At 51.3% G+C, this 20,399-nt stretch overlaps 8 protein-coding genes across 8 annotated transcripts; 5 read left to right on the top strand and 3 right to left on the bottom strand.

Moving 5' to 3' along the window:
* The first annotated feature begins 103 nt into the window (after nucleotides 1–103).
* Nucleotides 104–1,327, top strand: BDQ94DRAFT_134252 (snoRNA-binding rRNA-processing protein IMP4). Its single transcript, XM_026764432.1, has 2 exons — nucleotides 104–133; nucleotides 213–1,327. The coding sequence occupies exons 1-2, from the start codon at nucleotides 128–130 to the stop codon at nucleotides 1,098–1,100; spliced, it is 894 nt and encodes a 297-aa protein (XP_026631617.1). The 5' UTR covers nucleotides 104–127; the 3' UTR covers nucleotides 1,101–1,327.
* Nucleotides 1,328–1,376: 49 nt separating this feature from the next.
* Nucleotides 1,377–2,831, bottom strand: BDQ94DRAFT_165713 (BRCT domain protein; the record flags this gene model as incomplete). Its single annotated transcript, XM_026770380.1, has 5 exons — nucleotides 1,377–1,892; nucleotides 2,001–2,083; nucleotides 2,168–2,233; nucleotides 2,357–2,554; nucleotides 2,657–2,831. The coding sequence occupies 5 exons, from the start codon at nucleotides 2,829–2,831 to the stop codon at nucleotides 1,377–1,379; spliced, it is 1,038 nt and encodes a 345-aa protein (XP_026631616.1).
* A 191-nt stretch (nucleotides 2,832–3,022) lies between these two features.
* On the bottom strand, nucleotides 3,023–5,744 carry BDQ94DRAFT_134248 (bifunctional anthranilate synthase/indole-3-glycerol-phosphate synthase). Its single transcript, XM_026764431.1, has 2 exons — nucleotides 5,696–5,744; nucleotides 3,023–5,601 (listed from the first exon to the last, which is right to left on the bottom strand). The coding sequence occupies exon 2, from the start codon at nucleotides 5,590–5,592 to the stop codon at nucleotides 3,280–3,282; it is 2,313 nt and encodes a 770-aa protein (XP_026631615.1). The 5' UTR covers nucleotides 5,593–5,601; nucleotides 5,696–5,744; the 3' UTR covers nucleotides 3,023–3,279.
* Nucleotides 5,745–6,067: 323 nt separating this feature from the next.
* On the top strand, nucleotides 6,068–11,685 carry BDQ94DRAFT_156484 (nucleoporin; the record flags this gene model as incomplete). The annotated part of the gene is made up of 4 exons (XM_026768626.1): nucleotides 6,068–6,135; nucleotides 6,200–7,121; nucleotides 7,176–10,274; nucleotides 10,330–11,685. The coding sequence occupies 4 exons, from the start codon at nucleotides 6,068–6,070 to the stop codon at nucleotides 11,683–11,685; spliced, it is 5,445 nt and encodes a 1,814-aa protein (XP_026631614.1).
* Nucleotides 11,686–13,232: 1,547 nt separating this feature from the next.
* BDQ94DRAFT_45770 (acyl--CoA ligase) lies at nucleotides 13,233–15,335 on the top strand. Its single transcript, XM_026775827.1, has 4 exons — nucleotides 13,233–14,390; nucleotides 14,474–14,762; nucleotides 14,885–14,988; nucleotides 15,051–15,335. Exons 1-4 carry the CDS (start codon nucleotides 13,330–13,332, stop codon nucleotides 15,283–15,285), a joined length of 1,689 nt encoding a protein of 562 aa, XP_026631613.1. The 5' UTR covers nucleotides 13,233–13,329; the 3' UTR covers nucleotides 15,286–15,335.
* Nucleotides 15,336–15,794: 459 nt separating this feature from the next.
* Nucleotides 15,795–16,784, bottom strand: BDQ94DRAFT_45777 (uncharacterized protein). Its single transcript, XM_026775828.1, has one exon. The coding sequence runs from the start codon at nucleotides 16,469–16,471 to the stop codon at nucleotides 15,938–15,940; it is 534 nt and encodes a 177-aa protein (XP_026631612.1). The 5' UTR covers nucleotides 16,472–16,784; the 3' UTR covers nucleotides 15,795–15,937.
* An 815-nt stretch (nucleotides 16,785–17,599) lies between these two features.
* On the top strand, nucleotides 17,600–18,899 carry BDQ94DRAFT_45760 (uncharacterized protein). Its single transcript, XM_026775826.1, has 2 exons — nucleotides 17,600–17,638; nucleotides 17,700–18,899. The coding sequence occupies exon 2, from the start codon at nucleotides 17,817–17,819 to the stop codon at nucleotides 18,639–18,641; it is 825 nt and encodes a 274-aa protein (XP_026631611.1). The 5' UTR covers nucleotides 17,600–17,638; nucleotides 17,700–17,816; the 3' UTR covers nucleotides 18,642–18,899.
* Nucleotides 18,900–19,235: 336 nt separating this feature from the next.
* Nucleotides 19,236–20,372, top strand: BDQ94DRAFT_165708 (uncharacterized protein; the record flags this gene model as incomplete). The annotated part of the gene is made up of 2 exons (XM_026770379.1): nucleotides 19,236–19,394; nucleotides 19,500–20,372. The coding sequence occupies 2 exons, from the start codon at nucleotides 19,236–19,238 to the stop codon at nucleotides 20,370–20,372; spliced, it is 1,032 nt and encodes a 343-aa protein (XP_026631610.1).
* Between the last annotated feature and the right edge of the window lie 27 nt (nucleotides 20,373–20,399).

Genomic DNA, 20,399 nt, shown 5'->3' with positions numbered 1-20,399 from the left:
CAAATCCCACACAACTCCGGTGGCCAAGGCGGACCAGACCGGCAGTTGCCGCAAGAAAAAAAGTTGCCCGCCTTTTGCGTTCCAGACCCTATTTTGATCTACTCATCATTCTTCACATATATACACGATGTTGGTATGTCGCTGCTTGAGAGTCTAAAATTAGCCATTCTCCGTGCTCTCAGACGGTATATCGCTAACTACTTCTGATCCAGCGTCGTCAAGCCCGTGAGCGTCGCGATTATCTCTACCGGAGAGCTCTTACTCTCCGCGATGCCTCCATCGCTGAAAAGCGAGCCCAGCTGAAGGCGTCGCTGGCCTCCGGAAAACCCCTCGATCCCTCAATCGCTGAAGACAAATCGCTGCGCGAAGACTTCAAATACGATGAATCCATTACCCCGGATAACCAGAACAAAGATGGCGACGTCGATCTCGATGATGAATATGCCCTCACCTCCGGCATCGCCGACCCCCGTCCTATCGTGACAACCTCTCGCTCCCCTTCTGTCCGTCTGGGCACATTCGCTAAGGAGATCCGTCTGCTCCTTCCAACTTCCATTCGCCTGAACCGTGGTAACCTCGTTCTTCCGGACTTGGTCTCAAGCGCAAATGCCGCCGCGCTGACCGACATGATTCTCGTGCACGAACACCGTGGTACACCCACTGCGATGACGATCTCTCACCTTCCTCATGGACCGACCGCTAGTTTCTCCCTGCATAACGTCGTTCTCCGTGCGGATATACCCAATGCTGCTCGCGGAACTGTGTCAGAGAGCTACCCTCACCTCATCTTCGAAGGGTTCAAGACCAAGCTGGGTCTTCGTGTGGTTCAGATCTTGAAGCACCTGTTCCCTCCGCGTGAGGCCGGCAAGGTTGGAAACCGTGTCGTCAGCTTTGTGAACAAGGAAGACAGCATTGAGGTCCGTCACCATGTTTTCGTCAAGACCGGATACCGGGATGTTGAGCTGGCGGAAGTTGGTCCTCGTATGACTATGCGACTGTTCGAAATCCGCGGTGGAACTCTGGAGAAAGGCTCTAGTGGTGATGTTGAATGGGCTCTTACCCAGTACACTAGGACGAGCAAGAAGAAGGATTATCTGTGAGCCAGTGTTAAGTCTTGAGGACACCTGTGGCTTTCAGTTGGCTGTGTATAATCATTTACGAAGGCAAAAGAAAAGTCTGATTCGGCGCATGAGGTGTTCAGGAAGGAGCTCAAAGGGGCGGCATTTACATTTGGCATGTCTGATCGCTATTGTATACCCATATGAAAGAACTTATTATATTACTTCTCTTCTTTCTGCCTAGAAACCATGTAGCCATCCAGGTAGCGGTCGCAGTGGTACTACACTGAAAATCTTGTATGCAATTGACTTGAAGTTTTAGCCTCGGAAACAGTTAGGGCTAGCCGACCGGGTATATTTGTCTCGCGGACAGTTCAGAATCTCTACGTCCGAACCAGTCAGATCGTATACGATTATTGACTCGTCGCTTCCTGGCCTCTCATCATTCGCATCCTGCGGTGACTCGTGCTTGATGCCTTGCATTGGTGCATCCAGATGCTCTTGCTTGACAACCATCGAGCCATCGCCGTCGGGTGCATCCATAACTCCCCGAAGGAAATTTGACAACATCCCAGCCCGATCCTCGTAGTAAAACCAGTTCTCGTGAGGAAGCAGTAATTTGCCATCAGCATCCCTCTTACCAGAGGGTAAAACACCGTTCAGTCGCTCTTCCCACTCTTTACCTGTTTTGTCCTTGAAAATCTTCTTGAAAGCCTTCACTGCGGAGTCTTGATCTGCTTTCAGCGGTGTCAGGAGTTGACTCTGCTGCTTGCCAATACGACTGTACTCGAGATGTGTAGCGTAGACATGGGGTTCTTTATTAGACTCATATACCTACATACAGCTACTCGATCAGCCTTCTTCTCGTGATACATATACTCCACCTGTCTGGAGAGACAAAACGAGAGCGAATCCACAGCATTGCAAAGAAGACTAACTCACCCTGACCACATATCTCTCCTTGTAGTTTTTGCCCTGCATCGACCGGACAAGCGTAGCATTGTACGTCACTCTTGCGTCTTGATCTGTATAAATGTGATATCTCGCTAGATCGCCAGCCTGAATCAGCCTTCGTAACACGCAGAACAAGGGGATAGACGATAACATACACACCGCAGTGCCGGCCTTTACGCCCTTTCTCTTCCTGCCAAAGGGATCCTGATTCTTCAGATTACCTAGTTGCACCATGTCAGTCATTACGGTGATATATGTAGTCAAGACCGTCCGAATTCACTTCCTCGGTTGGACCCAACTCCAACGATCACCAACTGGCCCCAAGAGCAAAGAAGCAAACGTACCTTTTTTCCTAGACTTTTCTTTCTCCTTTTTCCTTATCTTGTCTCTATCTTTTTCCCTCTTCTTATTCTCATTCTTCAGTATATTCGCGAGAAGGTATTCCGTCTCACGCTTCGGTCTCCGATTCTTAGATAAGAGAGAGTCTTCCAGCCAGTCGTAGGAGACAATTTTTATAGTCCTTAGTTGCTGAGCTTTGCGGACTGTTGTTCGATGTCTTTGTCAGATATGTATGCATTTCTTGTGTCCAAAAGTTTCAGGGGTATATAGCATGACGAGAGAAGGTGGATCCATGAAGTGCCTACCTGCTTCAGCATTATCCTTGAAGGCTTCCTTGGTGGTGATCAGATGAGTGATCTTTTTGCTAATGTCCTTGGAATATTGGCCTCCGTTGGCCCGTATCCATTGGGGTATTTTGTCCGAGTTACCATCGAACTTGCCAAATGAGCTGGCATATATGCTTTTGAAGGTTTTGCCCATTCTGTGGAGATTGGGAGAGGTAAAGATTCCAGTGGATGCTGATGTAACAGCTGAGATTAAGTCTTTTCAGCTGACCATATGAAGGGTGCCGTGTTGAGTGAATTGAGGAATGCCAGAGCGAGCGCAGAGACTATTATGGTAAGTAGAAAGCTTTGGGGAGAATATGATATATACTATTACGAGGATAGTACGTTTCGATTAGATGGTTGAATGACACTACGAACGGAGCTCAGGGTGACTTTCTCGTCAACGAATAGTGAGGTTACTGTAAGCTGGCAAGCAGAGTGTGATGTCTGAAGTGGCCGTGTCATTGTTGGGCATCATTGCTATGATAGATCCGAAAGGTATCAACGAAGTAGAAAACAATTAAAAACTGAAAGAAAATCAAGTGAAAAGACCAATGATGCCCTTAAATCCCATGCTTGGTAAATTTAAAGACAATACAAAGCTAGAGTCCCCTCACGGCCTGCACAAAGGCGCGAATTTTGCCAACATCCTGAGCGCCGTCTGACTCTACGCCAGAACTGACATCGACGCCAACGACCTTGCGACCGGATTCGCCAAGCTTCTGGACAATGCCAGCAACATTGGTAGGATCTAAGCCACCTGCCAGAATAACGCGCAAACCACTATCCTTATCGAGGACGTTCTGAACGCGGGATTGGTCCAGCAACTCACCAGTTCCCCCAACGCCAGAATCCAGTAATGGTAGGGAGTGATAAGCCCTGCGGGCGATCGCAGGCTCGTCAAGCCCAAACTTGCGGATGACAGGAACTGGGATCAATTTGGCCCATTCAAGCGGCTCAGATCCGTGAAGTTGCACGACATCGAGTCCCAGCTTTTGTTGCTGGCTCAAAATATAATCAAGGGGCTGGTTCTGGAAGACCCCCACGAGAAGCGCCCGGCTAGGATGACGTAGGATTCTGGCTGAGTGGTCAAAATACTCAACAGATGCTGCAGCGGGAGTTCCTTGAGATGTGGGAGGAGTTTGACCAGCAGGCTTCGGGGTGGACTTGACCACTTGAGATATACGGAGGGCCACGTCATCAGGGACGCATCGCGTTCGTCCCTGAACCATGATAATTCCAATTAGGTCTGCTCCAGCCTCGATCGCCGCTCGTGCTGCTTCTTCAGAACGAGTGCCGCAGATCTTTACCAACGGCGAACTCCGGGACTCTTTGGAAACGTTCTGTGAGCTGCCTCCAAGAAGCTCAGCAATGAAAGCAGCCGTGTCTGCTGCCCGCATAAGGGCTTCTCCTACTAGGATAGCTTTGACACCCTCCTTCTTGTAAGCTTCCACATCCTTAGGCCCGGAGATTCCACTGAGGGCACACACAATGGTGCTGCTGGGCACCTGATCCATGAGCCGGCTAGTAGTGCCGAGATCAACCTCGAAACTAGTGAGGTCTCTGTTGTTGACACCGATAACCTCAGCTCCAAGATCGACCGCAATCTTCATCTCTTCGGGTGTGTTCACTTCAACCAAAGGCTCCATGCCAAGGCTACGGGAGTAGTGATACAACCGAGTGAGGAGTTCAACACTAAGCATCTTCACAATGAGCAAGACCGTGTCAGCACCGGCCAAACGGGCCTCTAGGATCTGATATTCGTCGAAAACGAATTCCTTCCGCAGAATGGCGGGCCTGTTCGTCAAGCCCTCCAGACTTTGGCGAACGGCACGCAAGTCGTCAATGCTGCCTTTGAACCATTCAGGCTCTGTGAGCACAGAAATGACACTGGCACCGGCCTTCGCGTATTGCCTGGCCTGAGCGGGCGCACACGCGTTTTCGGCTATCATACCCTTGGAGGGAGAAGCACGCTTGATTTCCGCCATAAGGGACAGTGGATAGGGCGATTGTCTAAGACGAGCCGGAAATGGGACCTGGGGAGGGGCCAGGTTAAGGTCATAGGCAGCCTGGAGGTCTGCTGGCCGCTGGGAGGGAATGGTCTTTTGCACGGCAACAGCGGCTCTCCGATGGTCGTAAATCCTTTCGAGGATGGACAACTTCTTGTCCGTTTTCGGGGCAGTGTTTGAGGAAACGGTGGCCTTGGTCGTGTTGCTCTGCTCATCAAAATGCTTCCCGTTTCCTTCCCAGGTGCCTGCAGTAAGTTTGAGGAAGTTGCGGAACATGGTACGGCCGTACTCAGTGAGGATACTCTCGGGGTGGAACTGGACTCCCTCCACAGCCAATTTCTTGTGCCTCACACCCATGATGACATCCTTGTTGCTATCGTCCGTTAACTGGACGGAAGAGGACACCTCCAGACAGTCGGGAATTGTCGCATGTGTACCAGCTAGCGAGTGGTAACGAGTGACGGCGAGCGAGTCAGGTAGTCCTTCATAGGCGCCCTTACCGTCATGTTTAAGCGCGGACGTCTTGCCGTGAAGAATTTCGCCGGTGACATCAACCTTTCCACCAAAGCAAGTAATAATACATTGCTGGCCCATGCACACACCGAAGATGGGAATCTTGCCACTGAAGTATTGGATGGCCGCACTGCTGATACCAGCGTCAGTCTCGGGGTGACCGGGACCCGGACTGATAACCAGCTGGGTGGGTTTTTTGGCGATCAGTTCCTCCAAAGTGATCTGGTCATTACGAAATACATTGACAGTAGCACCCTCAAGGACTAAGTACTGGTAAACGTTCCAGGTAAACGAGTCGTAGTTATCAATCAAGATGACATTCGATGCCGTGTTCAACTGGGCGGCCTTGGTGGGATGGTGGGGGGAATGATCGACGAGTCCGGAGTCCGCCATGACGAGAATCTGCGCAGGACAGGAATTTCCAATTAGATACGAATCGAAGAGCAATGCGATAAGGAGCGAGGAGCCAGGGCAATGCACATAGAAACACACTCACCTTTTTGAAGTCGAGCTGTCAACTGCCGGAGTAAAGTGAGAGCGGAGCAAACATCGACGGTGGCTGCGGCCTGACTCAGATCCTCGGTGGACCGAGTCGCCCTTCCCGATCGGGGTTGAAAAGCAAACGGCGCAAAATTTCAGCTCACCGCCTGGGACTAAACCCAGATAGGCAGTCATTGTTGACCTCCAGCCAAACCCGCTCCTTGGAATAATATTCTTGGGTTCCCGCCTTTGAGCTTGTGAGCTCTCTGCTTAACACTCTTGACTTGCCTGCCCTTTTGCTCCGGGTCTCTGTCGCCTTGGACCCTCGCGAGCAGCACATCCATTTCGCATCACATCGAGCAACTAGAATGATATAATTGTCTCGCCAATGGCTCCCGTCCCGGAAGCCTATTTCCCGTCCCTGGACAAGTGCTTCTCCGGGGACGTCCAGCTTCTGTATGGGCTTACATTCGTCTCTTCCCAATTGACGAGCAGCCACTGATGGTTTATGCGATCTTAGGTCCTGGAAGAGAGCCTTCCTTCACACATGCAAAATCGATAGCAACGTCGAAGATGTGGAAAGGCTCCATGCCTTTCTATCGCATCCCGACAGCGTCCAAGTCCTCTCGAATTGCCTCAACGGCTTTCCTTCTCCTTCCCCCAAATCGAAATCCGACTTTGAATCTAAGACAGCCGCAATTAATGTCGAGACAAATGCGCAATCTTCGTATGATTTGAAGGAGATCAAAGCGGATGCTTTATGGCTGAGCGAGAAGGCGGGTATTGATGAAATCAGCGCGCTCCGATTAACAGTATTAGAATGGCAAACCCGACCAGCCACGCGCCTTCTCAACCGATTCGCCGATGAGGAAACAACCAGCTTGCAAAGCGCGGCGGGAGGTGACAATCTTCGTGTCTCTCTCGCAGGACCTGCCCTGGCCGAAATTTTCAACCAAAAAGCAGCTCGTGATGACGAGGCTTCCGATTTCTATTCTGAGACCAGCCGCCGCCTGCGGCTGCGCAGCTTATACCTATCGGAGAGAAGCCATGTCGTCAAAGCGGCATGCAAGCTGCTTGCGTTGTATCTTAGAGAAAACCAGGATCCTTCGGACCGTCCCTCTCAGCAGCTGTCCAGACTAGGTGACACGATATTCAAAGAAAAGTCCAAGGGTGAAGGCTGGCGCACGTTTATCAAGAGCTGCATTGAAGCTGTGCGGAGTCGGCTGTCTTCGTTAGACGGTGGTGGTGGCTGGCTAGGCGCCACCGAGAGTAGCCAAGAAGTGGAAGAATTATGGGCCACAATTCTTATCGAAGAGGTGGTACATATTACACAGATGTTGTTCCTGCAACTTCAAGCGGCTACAGAAATCCCTAGTGCGGAGCTTCTGCTTTCTTGGCTTCGTTTGATGGTCGACTACAGTTTTCTGGAGCCGCTCCGAGTCGTGAGTACTGCCTTATCATGTTCACCGCGTGATCTTGTTGCTGACTACAAGAAGCCTTGCCAGGATCCTCTGGAGCTGTTGGTGCCACTTCAAGGCTTTGTCTCTTTAACAACTCTAGCTTTTCTGAAGCTGTCATTGTCGGTCCCATCGATCATCAGCAATTCTTCACGCAAAGGCCCGTCGGTCGAGACACCTTACTACCTCTCAAAGGAAGAGATTGGCCAGATCAACGAGCTTTTCTTGTCGGCTGGTGTAGAATCCAAGATTGCTAATCCAGCTGCATTTTCCTGGGGACTGATAATGCATACTATGAGGGAGCTTGCACTCAGCGACAAGGAAAGCCGAGAGTTGGAGCAATTCCACAGTGCAGTGGATTCTTTCCAGTCAAATACACCGCATTCGAATCCATCCAAAGCCTCGGAGATCACTTTGTATGAAGAGTTGCTCGAGAACGCACGTACTCCAACCTGCACAGCGGATGAGGCGATAACTCTTCTTAGCTCAGATGCGATGAGGGATCTGGTGTTCGAAACTGTCCTTGTTCTGGCGACGAAAGTTGGGGCTACCTCAGCAGTCACTGACATCCTAACAAGCCAATGGATTCAGCTCGTGCTTCTAGATTTTATCCGGACCACCGTCGTGTACCTAGACTATTCTCCGGAGATCGTTGGGTCTACCCTAGCAGTTCTTCAGGGCTCACCGGTAGAGTCGCAATGGTTTCACGGTGCCTCGTTAAGCCCCGTCAGCGACCCGCGTTCGGTCTTCGTCAAGGATGATGCTCTGATGGACAACATTTTCCGCATAGCGCGTTCTCGCTTCCCCTATGAAACAGTGCCTTTCCTGCAGCTGTGCCGTGCATTGGTCAGCAAAGACCTGGTCAACGAGGAAGGCCTTCCGGTTATACTTGGAGAGTTGGAGAACATGGATTCCTTTACGCAGGTCGTACCCCCCGGATTCCAAGGCTACGAAACGATTCGAGAGGATGAGAACGCAAATTTCGTCACACTTGTTCAGTCACTTCCCATGGTCGGCACATCTCCCCGAAGGCAGCTTACTGAGCAGGAAACCAGTAACGCCCTGGTTGTTACGGGCTCTTCGCAGATACCGTCTTCAGCAATCGGACAAGTCGTCTCCGAGTCAAGGCCCGCGGTGGTCATGTGGCACCATCAGTATTCCTGCCTGAGCTATCTCGGCAGCTGGCTAGAAGAGTGGAACGAGAATGGAGGCTTTTCAGCAGGTTATGGAGAAGATTCCGTGGCCGATTCGATCGGCCTTCTGGCCGATCTTCTTCTTGCAGCAAAAGACTCGCAAGTGCAAAGCGGCGATGGCTCGAGTGCTAAGAGAATCTTGGAGCTCGCGAGCGATGGTCTATCCCGCCAAAGCGACATTATCTCGCTTGTTTTTGAGATTTTTGAGCGCGATCTACCCAACATCGGACCCAGAACAGGATCTGATGTGGTGATGGAGTCCACGATTGCCTGCCTGCGATTCATCTGCGTCCTCATCGACGTTCTGCCAGGCAGAGTGTGGCCCCTACTTTCCCGCAGCAGCTTGCTGGGCTCTGATGGTAAGGGTGGCATCCTGACTGCGATTGTCTCAGCTACAGAAGTGACATCGGGAGACTATCCCTTCTTGCTGGGCTGTGTTCGTCTGTTCCAAGCAGTTGTTGACGACGCTGCTTCTCGAGCCGTGTTGAGAAGGAGCCCCAACGGTCCTAATGGGAAGGTAATTCTTCCATCCGATTTCACCGCGGGCGTTCCCTCGCATATGATGAGAGGAACTCTTCTGAATTTTGTGCGGGTGATGGTGGAAGTTTACAATAGCAATGGCAATTGGAGGTTCAATGTTCCGGAACAGAAGCTTGAAATCAGCACGAAACTCGCAACGGTGTTTGAGAGGATACTCTACTACGCTTATGGCACGAATGAAATCACCAAGCTAGACACCAAGATCACGGGCGTCTTTTCCTCGTCGGCAACCTATCTTCTCAGTGTCTTGCGGCCGCAGTCGGCCGCGGATTTGCCCTTCAATTCCATCCTTCGCCTTATTGTCGATGGCCTTCAAACCCCGTCGACATTGTATCTCCGCTACATGATCTTTGTGCAAAAGCAGGTGTTAGCGACCTTGGACCTCTCGATCAGGCTGCTACAGGCGGCTCAGCTCCTCGAACAGCCACTATCCTTGCTGGAAGACCAACTGTTCAAGGCTACACCCGCTCTGATCAAATTATATGCTTTGGATGATGCCTATCGGCTCCCGGTGGCTTCGCTCCTCAATGTTCTCATAACAGGCGCAGCTCTGGACCCGGCAAATGAGCCGCCGTCCTTGGTCGGTCACCTGGGAGCGGAATCCGCATGTCTTTTCCTTGATGTCATGTCGCAGTTTGACAAGCCGCTCAGCGATTCCGACCTGCGTTTGGGTATATGGCACTTGCTAACAACCCTTGTCAGCAAGCGCCAACAGTGGCTGGCCGTCTACATCCTTACGGGCACCTCACCACGCCAGTCGCTGAGGAAAACTGACAATGACAAGGGAGCAGCGATGAGGGGTACCCCGTTCCTGAAGATAGCACTTGATATGCTGTCGCATATTGAGCAGCTTGACCTTCAACTGGCTGTCGCGCTGCTGGAGTTTGTCTCTCATGCTCAGGAAAATTGGCCATGGGCCACCCCAGAATTGAAGAAACATTCCCTTTTCTTCACTAGCCTGGTGAACTATGTCTCAAAGCTGAAAATATCCTCCCTGACCGTCAGAGAACAGATTTCTGCTACCCGTATTGCGGCTGTTGTGGCAGATATCTGTGCCGTGTATCTCCATTCAGCCAAGGAGATGCAGGACCGAGGCTTTTACAAGACTTTGATTCCGCTCGTGTCTTGGTATTCCAAGGACGCAGTTGATGTGGCTGGGTATAATGCCTCGCTACATGCTAATCTAAAGAAGAATTTCGAGATGAGGTATCCCGGGTGCAAGCTCGTGGACTTCAAGCGGACACCCCTGCAGTCTCGCTACCTCGGTCAAGACTATTACTACGACATCCAACTCGGCAAAAAGCTCCTCTCTTATGATTTCGCGTGGACTGGAAGTCGCAACCAGGGATTTGCGGAAGAATTCCAGCGGGCCAACCTAAATTTGTCTTTGGTCGAGGCGCAAGTGGTAAGTACTGACCATATCAATCAACTGAGCTGTTCTAACCGTTGGGGTTTCGCAGAGCCTTCTTCATAGTTGGAAATTCTTCGCCGTCGAACACTCTGCGGACTTCATGGCGGACCGTGAGGTTCAAAAGTCGATGGCCATTGTTGTGCAAAGTTGCCTCGAAGCCAACACCCGAGGCGTGCCGCAGGAAGCGATCTTCGAGAGGATACAACAGACCCGGGTAGAATTTGCCCAAGCTCTACTTCAGCGACTAGTTGCGATCGGAGCCAAGGGTGCCGAATTCTTTGGTCTCCTCAAGGTCGTATGGGATGCTCTACGCACGCGCCGCGCCACCTACGAGGATGCATTGATCAACGATGACACGGAATATTACCGATCCCTTCTGAATGTCCTCTTCCTCGCTCTCCAGTTCCATCTGGATTCACCCTCTCGAACAGCCCCTGAAACAATCACCAAGAAACCCGAGGTATCGTCCGACCTGGGAATTATCGTGGAGATTGTGAAGGTGGTCGTGGCGCAAGGGTTCAAGGCTTTGACAACCTACCTACATGATCAGCCAGACAAGTGCACGCCGAAAGATTTCGCCATCCTGATAGCAATTCTGCAGAGCTCACTTCAAGTGAAGCACGTCGACCGTCTCTTTGAGCACATCGTCTACCATGTCGCTGACAATGACACCGCGAGACTGGCGACATCACTATTTTCGTGGGCTGACCAGCTAGCTGTGGCCGGTGATTCCGTATACGGCGAGCTCAGCATGTCGCTCCTGGTTAAAATGTCTACAATCCCCATGCTGGCGGAACATTTGGCGGTCGAGGTGGTTCTGTCTCGGCTCTCCACCTGCCGTCTCACGAACATCCTGCGCGATTCGAATGGATTCGGGCCTTTCGACCCTGTGCCCCGCCTGTATTCCATCTGGACCGGTGGCATCCTTCCCCTGTGCCTAAACCTTCTTTACCACGTTGTTCGCACTGCGCCCGAGGTTGCGGCATTCCTCAACCAGTTCGAAGGCCAGCTCAAACGTGCCGCTGACTCTTTCGCTGCCGGTCGCACGACAGCGTCGGTCCACCGAATCAGTCTTAGCATGGTCTCCGAGGCATACTCACTGGCGCTTATCTCATACATCCTAACCCGGTTCCGTGAAGCCGGTGCCAGCCTTGGCATCGATGCGCAGTCGATCCAGGAGCTCAAATGGGACAAAGCTCAAGTGAAGGAGGATATTGAAGAACTTCTGGAACGGAAGCAGAATCTGCGGGCGCGGATCGTTGCGACGAGTGACAAGGAGCTGGAGTTGTCGCGTCAGAAGCCGGTCGATGCAGCATCGGGAGCACAGAGTCGGCTGGAGGAGAAGATCGTGAGTGAGCTCAAGGCAACGTTGGCGTGCCTGGGAGGAGATGGTGACGAGGCATAATGACATTTAAGTGACAATGGGTGTTCATAGCTGTTTTCATAAGGGGTGCGGGGGATGGTTCAATCGATTTCCTTACTTCTTTTTCTTCTTGGTTCTCTCTCGTGTACAACGGATGATATTCTGGTCCATGACTACAAAGGGGATGATGCATTTCTTCATTTCCCGTTTTCGTGTTTTCAGTCTACATCTAGCCAGCATGCATATCCAGGTACGGAGGTAAGCGTTTCAGTATGTCTCATAAATCCTAGCTATATACATCCATCATTCCACAAATCTGCATGTAGGGATGTGACTGCACTGCACGTAGCCGCGGACCCCTCCCTCCCCTTTCCCTTCCATCCCTGTCACACCTTGCTCAGTAGTTGTTTTTGTCGGGTTCATTTAATACTCGCACAGAACATAAAAAAAAAAAAAAAAAAAGCAAACTAGTACTTAAGCACCAGTGTTTACTAGTAACAATTCGCCTACCTTAATAGTGACTTATAGTTCCTCCCAACAGTACGACAAATGTGATGTGATAGTAGTGATCTGATCCATCTCACACAAAGGATCCTACTACTACCACTACGTGTACTTCCATTGTTCCCCAAGGTACTCCGTAGACAGACAACTCCTACTTTATTAGGTGCATACATATAGTACCACCTTCACCACCACCACCGTCCGAGCGAGGTACGGAGTAGATTTTGCTCCAACTGACCGTAGATACTTACTGTAATAGTTAGTAGTCTCAAACCCCGCTTCTCACTGACAACCAACACACTACTAGACTACCTCCTTACTCTCTAATTACCTTCCTCTTTTTTGGCTTATTCCCTCGGCCCAGAAACATTCGATGGACCGAGGAGTCCCAAACCACCACAACCGATTGGCTCGGTCGGATGTTAACTTTCCTTTTCATTTCCAACAAAACCAACTGCAAATGCGGGGAAAGCTTTCCCTTCTTTTTCCACCTCATCTTACCTAAGGAGGAACTCGTAAGTGCCTTTCAAGTGTAAACCAATGGTAACTAGTATACTTAGACTTTTGGGGGACAACGGGTATCCCGGATTGAGCAGGGATTATGCGGTCCCTTGTCATTTCTTTTTCTTTGTGCTGTTGCTTACGTGCTGACGTGGATGCATGGATTGTGTTCCTCCTTGTTATGTTCCTTGTTTGTGGGGGACTTTGACTGGTCCCATACAGAGTTTATGAAGGGGAATGACTGCATAGGGGGAGGGGGAAGGGAGATTTGACTTCCCGGTGGGTATGTAGTAGCAGCAGTAGTAGTAAGATGTTATATCATATATACTACTACTACTACTTGGAACTAGAATCGCCTCTCTTTCTCCTCTCTCATTCTCTTTTTATTGCTTTCTTTCTTCTTGATTACAATCTGGCCATAGGAATTGTTCCATATTTCTTGGTATTGCAGAGTCCTACTATTATATACTGCAAGGTTTGGGTGTAAGGAGTCCCTATTACTACTAGTCATCATTCCCAACTCGAACACCGGATCACTGCGACTGTTATTCACGGCCACTTGTTATCCACTGTATGGGTCACAACAGGCTGTTTGAGTCGTTCAATCGGTGAATTTTTGTGCATTTCCACACATTTCAGTCATTATCCAGGATCAGTAGTAGTCTTACAGTGTTGGCAAACATGCCGTTCAAGTCGCGCTGGCAGATTGACATCCCCAATACCCATCTGGCCTCGGCTTTGCTGACTTCGCCGACTCACCCCCTCTCCAAGACGCACCGCTGCTTCTCCGAGGCTGCTCGTCCCGACACACACTACTTCACCCCTCACGTTTTCCGTCTATGGTGTCAACGTTTTGCAGCAGGCTTGCGCAAGCATGGCCTACAGCCGGGTGACCGTCTACTACTTTACTCCGGCAATGACTTATTCTTCCCCGTCGTCTTTCTTGGCACCATCATGGCTGGCGGCATCTTCACCGGCGCAAACCCATCCTACGTCGCTCGGGAACTAGCCTATCAGTTGCAGGATTCCGGTGCAACCTATCTGATCTGCGCCGAAGGCAGTCTGGACACAGGAATCGAAGCCGCGGGACTGGCTGGCCTCAACCGCGATCGGGTGTTTGTCTTTAGTAATGCCATATATGATGGCCAAGGAGGTGCTGTCAAGGGCTGCCGCTACTGGGGGGACCTGATAGCGTCTGAGGACGAAGGTAGCGGATTCGCATGGGATGACTTGTCCAGCGCGGAGTTGGCCGATCGGACTCTCGCCTTGAACTACTCCAGTGGCACCACTGGCAGACCCAAAGGGGTAGAGATCACGCACAAGAACTATGTTGCCAACCTCAGACAGTTCAACCACCTCTCCTACCTCAATCCGGATTGGAAGGACAAGCAGACTCGCACGCGCTGGCTCTGTTTCCTTCCCATGTATCACGCCATGGCACAGAACATCTTCATCGCGTCCGCCCTAAGTCGCGATATACCCGTGTATATCATGCCCAAGTTTGACTTTCTCAAAGTCCTCGAGTACACGGAGAAGTTCCGCATCAGCGATCTCATCCTGGTTCCACCGGTGGCGGTGGCACTGGCCAAGCATCCTGCAGTCAGAAGCGGCCAATACGATCTGAGTAGCGTGGAAAGCGTATCCTGCGGCGCGGCACCTCTAGGGAGGGAAGTTTGTGTGGAGGTAGAAGCATTGTGGGAACCTGGACGCATCAACGTCAAACAGGGATGGGGCATGACCGAGTAAGCTATCCACCCATTTCTTGTGTATATTCAGTGGCGAACAACCTGCAGGCTAACGAAATCTCTTTGTGTTTCTCCTAAAGGGCTACGTGCTCTATGATGGGCTGGGACCCCAATGAGATAAGCGAATCGGCGTCAGTAGGAGAGCCAAATCCAAACTGCGAGGCGAAGATCATGGCCGACGATGGCGTGACAGAATTAGGACGCAATCAGCGCGGTGAACTCTGGGTCCGAGGTCAAAATGTCATGAAGGGCTACTGGAGGAATCCGCAAGCCACAAGGGAGACCAAGACGGCGGATGGATGGCTGAAGACAGGAGACATCGCTTATGTCGACGACAGTAACAAGTTCCACATAGTCGACCGAAAGAAGGTGAGCTGAACGAACAAGAAAAAAAAAAAAAATCACTGAGTCGCCACCTGCGATGCAGGCCAATATCCAATACATTGCTTCTGTCTCGTGTTGCATGATGCTAACTGGCATGGTTTCGCTAGGAGTTAATCAAAGTCAAAGGCAACCAGGTCGCACCGGCTGAACTGGAAGCTCTTCTGTTGGAGCATCCCGGAGTGGCCGATGCTGCAGTCATTGGCGTTCCACGGTGGGTTAACAAGAGGGTTTCATCCTAGTGAGCAAATAGGCTGATGCGGTGTTGACGAATAGGAATGACGACGAGAGTCCCCGGGCCTATATTGTACTAAAATCCGGACAAACCGCCACCGAGAAAGATATTGTGGCATTCATGGATGGCAAAGTGTCTGCGATCAAAAGACTTACCGGAGGAGTGGTGTTCCTTGATGCGATCCCGAAGAATCCTTCAGGAAAGATCTTGCGCAAGGCGCTGCGCGATCGCGCTAAGGAGGAGATGCAGAAGGATACTGTCGCCGCTAAACTGTAGACGAATCCGCGGGGCCCTTCATTACATGCCGCACTTGCCCCAGGACGCCAAATTGCCCGTCTAGTCGCATTGGCTGACCTAACTGTAAGGATGAGAGTTGTCAAATTCGGATATCGCCATTAGTGGGGTACATGCAGCGTAGTATTTGGAATGGATATGGAAACTCTCTAGATCGCCGACGTGCGTTTGAAGCGAACCCGGTCCTTGGGTCGTGGGCTTGGAAGAATGGGGGTGGAGAGAGAGAGTCGATCAGATTCCGACGATACTCGGTGATAGTACTAGACCCATTCGAGCAATGCAGATGAACGAGCGAATGAATAACAGTGAATGGAGAATGCTTCCGGGGCCAAAAAAAATGGCGCGGCATGTTTAGTGTAGTTGGTACTGGAGGCCAGGCCGGCCGAGGAGCCTGTCAGAGGGCAAAGACAGGGCAAATCTAGCGCCACACTTGATCGCCGAGAACACCGCCACACTGGGGCGCCAGACGAATCTCGTTCCTGAGTCGCCCATCTTTGGGGGGGAAGAATCCAAGGGGGGCGGGAAGAAAAGACCGAAAAAGAAAAAAAGTGGCAGCCTGTCCAGAGTCAGATGTCATGACTGTCTCATAAAGCATGAATCCACTCTGCAAATGGCGAGCTGATGAGAACTATATTCATGAACCCCCACCGGGTCGGGACCCGGAAACTGTGAGAGTTCGAACTGGATCTGCGGTACTCCAGACGATCACTTTCATTTTCTGGAGGGGGAAATTGGGGGGAGAAGGCGCAGCTGAGATGGATTGACGGGCCATGAAGGGTAATGGGGAGCGATGACACAAATAAGTGATGAACAGACTGGCGAAATAGTTGAGAGAAAGCGAAGGATGTGTGAAGGGAAAGAAGGAAGGAAGGAAAGAAAGGGGAAAAGAGGCGTGAGTTCGTCGTAAACCAGCGAACTTCTTACTACATTCTAGATCACGAGGCCGGTAAGTTACAGGGGGGAAAAAGAAGACAGAATAGTATATGTGGGTGGGACAGGTAATAATACGCGCGGGCACCTGACCGGAAGAATCCCTAGTTGGGCGTGATTTGATTTGATTTGATTTTACTACGTAGTATGGAAAATTATAGTGATCAATGAACGGATGCATGGATTGTTTCACCCGCATATTAGGAGTAGTGGTAGTACTAGCTAGTAGTAGATACATACAGTAGATATGTTCAGTTCAGTAGTACCTGGTAGTCATGAGTATCTATCTACTACTTACTATATTCATCCCGTCCAACGACTTCTTTCTCCACTCGGTCTTGGTCGCTGCACTACTACTAAAGGGACTCCACTTCAACACGCTCGGTCTTACTCTGGCTTCAGCGGACAAATTAGATACTCAAGACGAGACTAGACTCTCTTCTCTTCAGTCCGCCATCTCTGGTCCCGACAAGGAGACTAGTGTTCGAGCCTCACCCGGTCCAGGTCGCCTTATACCGTCGATACTTGCTGATTGCTTGATCTTTACTGGGTCGGGAGCTTCTCGCTAATGAATTTAGCGGGCCCTTTCCCTTTCCCCCCCCCCCCATCTTTCCTCCACCAGCCGATATCCTGAATGTGGCGCTTCATCAGGACAGCTGAACCTGCCTTGCGTTGAGACGTTCCTGGTCCTATGACGGGGGTGCATTACAGTTGGAGTCCCCATTCCCGTGGGTTCAACTTCCCTTCATTATGCTCTCGTGGCTGAACATGACAGAGCTGGACCTGGAGGGGCCACTTTCACATTATTCCCACCCCCCCCTCTCTTTCTCTTTCTCTCTTCCCTGTCCGTAGATAGCTTAGATCACACCTGCTGCAATGCGAGCTTCAAAACACGCTGCGATCCCACTATACGGGGATTTTTTTACTGTAGATGTCCCTGCATGGTGGAGTCGCGCGCACCTTTCCTTTTCTCCCTGGATATAATATCAGCAACAGACTATGGGAATTTCCCTCACCGGATCATTCCAGGACTGGTGCTTGATTTTTTTCTTTTTGATTTAGTTTGATGCGCCGTGCTTGCGCCATGCTGGTCTTAGTTATAAGTACCTTCCAATTCGCATCCTTGCAAAAAGAAGAAGTCGTTGGATTTTTGAAATTGTAACCACTTGGCTTGTCTTTCATCATTACTTCCTCTCTTATACCTCCCATCCTCCAACTCCATCTGTGATATTCTGCGACTGCTCTACCACAACTGGTTTTGGGCGTAACTATCTGTCTCTCTATTGAGCTCTTCTACTGCAATCGTCGTCTCTTCACCTTCCTGGCACGGAAAGAAGAATACTATAGAGAGAGAGATCCCAACTATACTACTCGGTACAGAACCATTGTTTCCCCAATTGCGCGGGTTACACAGCTCCTCCCCTTCCCCAAAATAGATTTTCCTAATACTTACTGAAACACCCTAGAGAACAAATACATTTTGCATTATTTCCCTCAGCAGGAGAAAGGGAGCAAGCAGTGCGTGTGCGTGTGAGTGTTTGGTGTGCTGCCCTAGGACCCAGCACATTTAGGAAAACCCTGCAATGAGCTGCTTGGACAATGAATGGTCAATTCCGAAAAAAGACATTCGGATCCTCTCCCTCGCCATTCTATACGTGATTGTCAGCCTATTCTGCATTCTAGTCCTACTAGTTCAGCGTCTTCGCCGTCCACCACCCTATAGATCCTACGCCTACGTACCACAAGAGAGGCAAATGATGGACCCGCCACCATTTACGCCGTCCGAGAAGTGCGATCGTGGTGGTATCGTGGGTAGTGGTGGCGAAGAGCCCGTCGGCAGGAGTGCAGCAGTGGGCCTAGGCCTAGTCCAGGGCCACGGCTACGGCGTAGGCTATCTCAATGACCCAGCCTCCCAGGGCGTTGGTCCATTCCCTTCAGCCTGTGATGTCCTGCAGCCACTTTCCCAGCTGTCTCCCTTACCTTCTAGTGGTTATCTAGCGGCTGTCCTGGCCCGCGAGCGGAGCCATTGGACAAAGCAAGCATCTGGGTCGGATGGTCATCTGGTGCCGTTGTCGCCCGGGTGTGCCGCCTCCGCCCCTGCCCACGACCATCGTTCAGCTACACCCCCCGCGGTGAGGATGGATGATCGCGTCGGTGACTCGTCATCTGAAGCGCCAACTCATGGTTCCATGGTGGTGTCAGATCCTATGCGCCAGCCCGGGATTCCTGCGCCGGTTCAGTGCCATGCCAACCCTATTGCTACTAGCCACGAACAGGGGGTCCCCAGTATCGCAAACCTTATCGGATCCCATCCTTCCCAAAATTGTGGCTACGCAGTTCAATACCTGCACGACGCAGATGAGGAGGGGGTGCGCTCCTGGCGACGGTTGATGATCGAGTACAGCTAGCTAAGCTGACTGATGGTGTGATGTTTCCTCTTCGAGAACGATGCATTGTGGGGGGTTTTTTTTGCTCTTCCTCCAGGATTTGGCTTCCTCTGTTTACCTTTCCTCTTTTAGTTGTGGGCTTCGCTGTTCAGTTTACCTGTTCTTTTTTTTCTCTCTCGGGGACGGCTTATGAGGATTTTCGGGCTAGTACCATAGGGCGTCTGTCCCGAACGACAGCGCCCAAAAGGGTGGCAGTGTGTGCTTTAGTTTCCTTTATTTTTTTTCTGTTTTTGGCACCTACCTAGCTTAGCATTCAATGACGATTGATGACCTCCATGAAGATGATCATCTGGTACCTTTCCGAGCATTTTGTCGAGGCAGCGAGTTTCCCTCCTGCAAGAGCGAGAAGAGGGAAAGCGACTGAATCCCGAGACGCTCTATAGTCCCCGATTGCCTGATTAGGACTAGTGCAAACAACCCGCTCGATCTGGATGAGTCAGCAGAGATCTACAGGCCTCCCCGACACCACATGATGGAATGGCCAGAAGAGCTTCATGCCCAACCTTCCCCTCCTCTCTCTCTCTTCTCGCAGCACACCTAGCAGAAGCAGAGAAGATGACTCTCACAGACTACGCCTCATACCCGGACTCTCCGGATCTCGCTGCTTTGAACCTCTCGCGCCTGGTTGCTCGTTTAGAGCATAATCTCCTCTCTTCAGCCGCGGATCTGAAGCCATTACGCCGGTCAGAATACCAGCGCATGAGAGTCGGAGCAGTACGTCCTCGTGCCTTTCCTTTACCCGACACTATCCATCGTGTTGCATCGTGGGGAACACAGTCACAGCCAGCATCTTGACTATTGACTAACCTTCCACCAAAGAACCTAGAATACGCCCGCACCAATCTCCAAACCCTCGAACGCACCCTTCCCCAGATCAAGCCCACCGACCGTCGAAATGACCTGCAGACCGACCTCGCACGCCAACGGCAGATCCTCAAACAGCTCCAGAATGTCCTCGACGAGATCAGTAGTTCCCAGGCGGAACCTCAATCCGACGAAGAAGAGGAAGACGACTCCCTAGACGGTGAAGACCTCCTCGATACCCCAGAGGAGGGAAGCACCACCGACGAACAATTCGAACATGAAGAGAAGGAGCGTGATACCATAACGGACGACCATGAACCAGCAACAACAGCACCCACCACTACCTTACCCGCACCAACAACAACAACGACCGAACTACCTTCACAAACCCCAGAAGCAACTCCCGCCCCGACACAGGAACAACCTTCAACTCTCCGAAACAGATCACATGCACCCACTACCACCCCCTCCACCGCAACAGCCAGCGCAACCGGCTCCTCTATCCAGAAGAACCCTCCTTCCCCACAGCAATCCTCATCCACATCCTCAGACGCTCGATTACAAGCGACAGAAGAGACGCTCTCATCCCATCGCGCGGAACAAGAGAACTTGACATCATCTATGCTTGCGCTAGCAACGCAACTGAAGACCTCAGCGCAGACATTCCACTCCTCCCTGGAGGCGGAGAAGTCGGTGCTGGCTCGCGCGGTGGATGGGATTGATCGCACGGCGGGGAATATGAAGGTTGCGGAGCAGCGTATGGGGATGTTGCGGAGGATGACGGAGGGGAAGGGCTGGTGGGGACGGATGATGCTGTATGCGTGGATCTTCGGGATGTGGGTGGTGGCTATTCTGATCGTGTTCTTGGGGCCGAAGCTGAGGTTTTGATTTTGATGGGAGGCGTGGGTGTCCTCC

Source organism: Aspergillus welwitschiae (genome assembly GCF_003344945.1).
Source record: "Aspergillus welwitschiae strain CBS 139.54b unplaced genomic scaffold BDQ94scaffold_2, whole genome shotgun sequence".
Lineage (NCBI taxonomy): Eukaryota > Fungi > Ascomycota > Eurotiomycetes > Eurotiales > Aspergillaceae > Aspergillus > Aspergillus welwitschiae.
The sequence above is the reverse complement of the archived record's forward strand: the minus strand, read 5'-3'. Positions and strand labels throughout refer to the sequence as shown.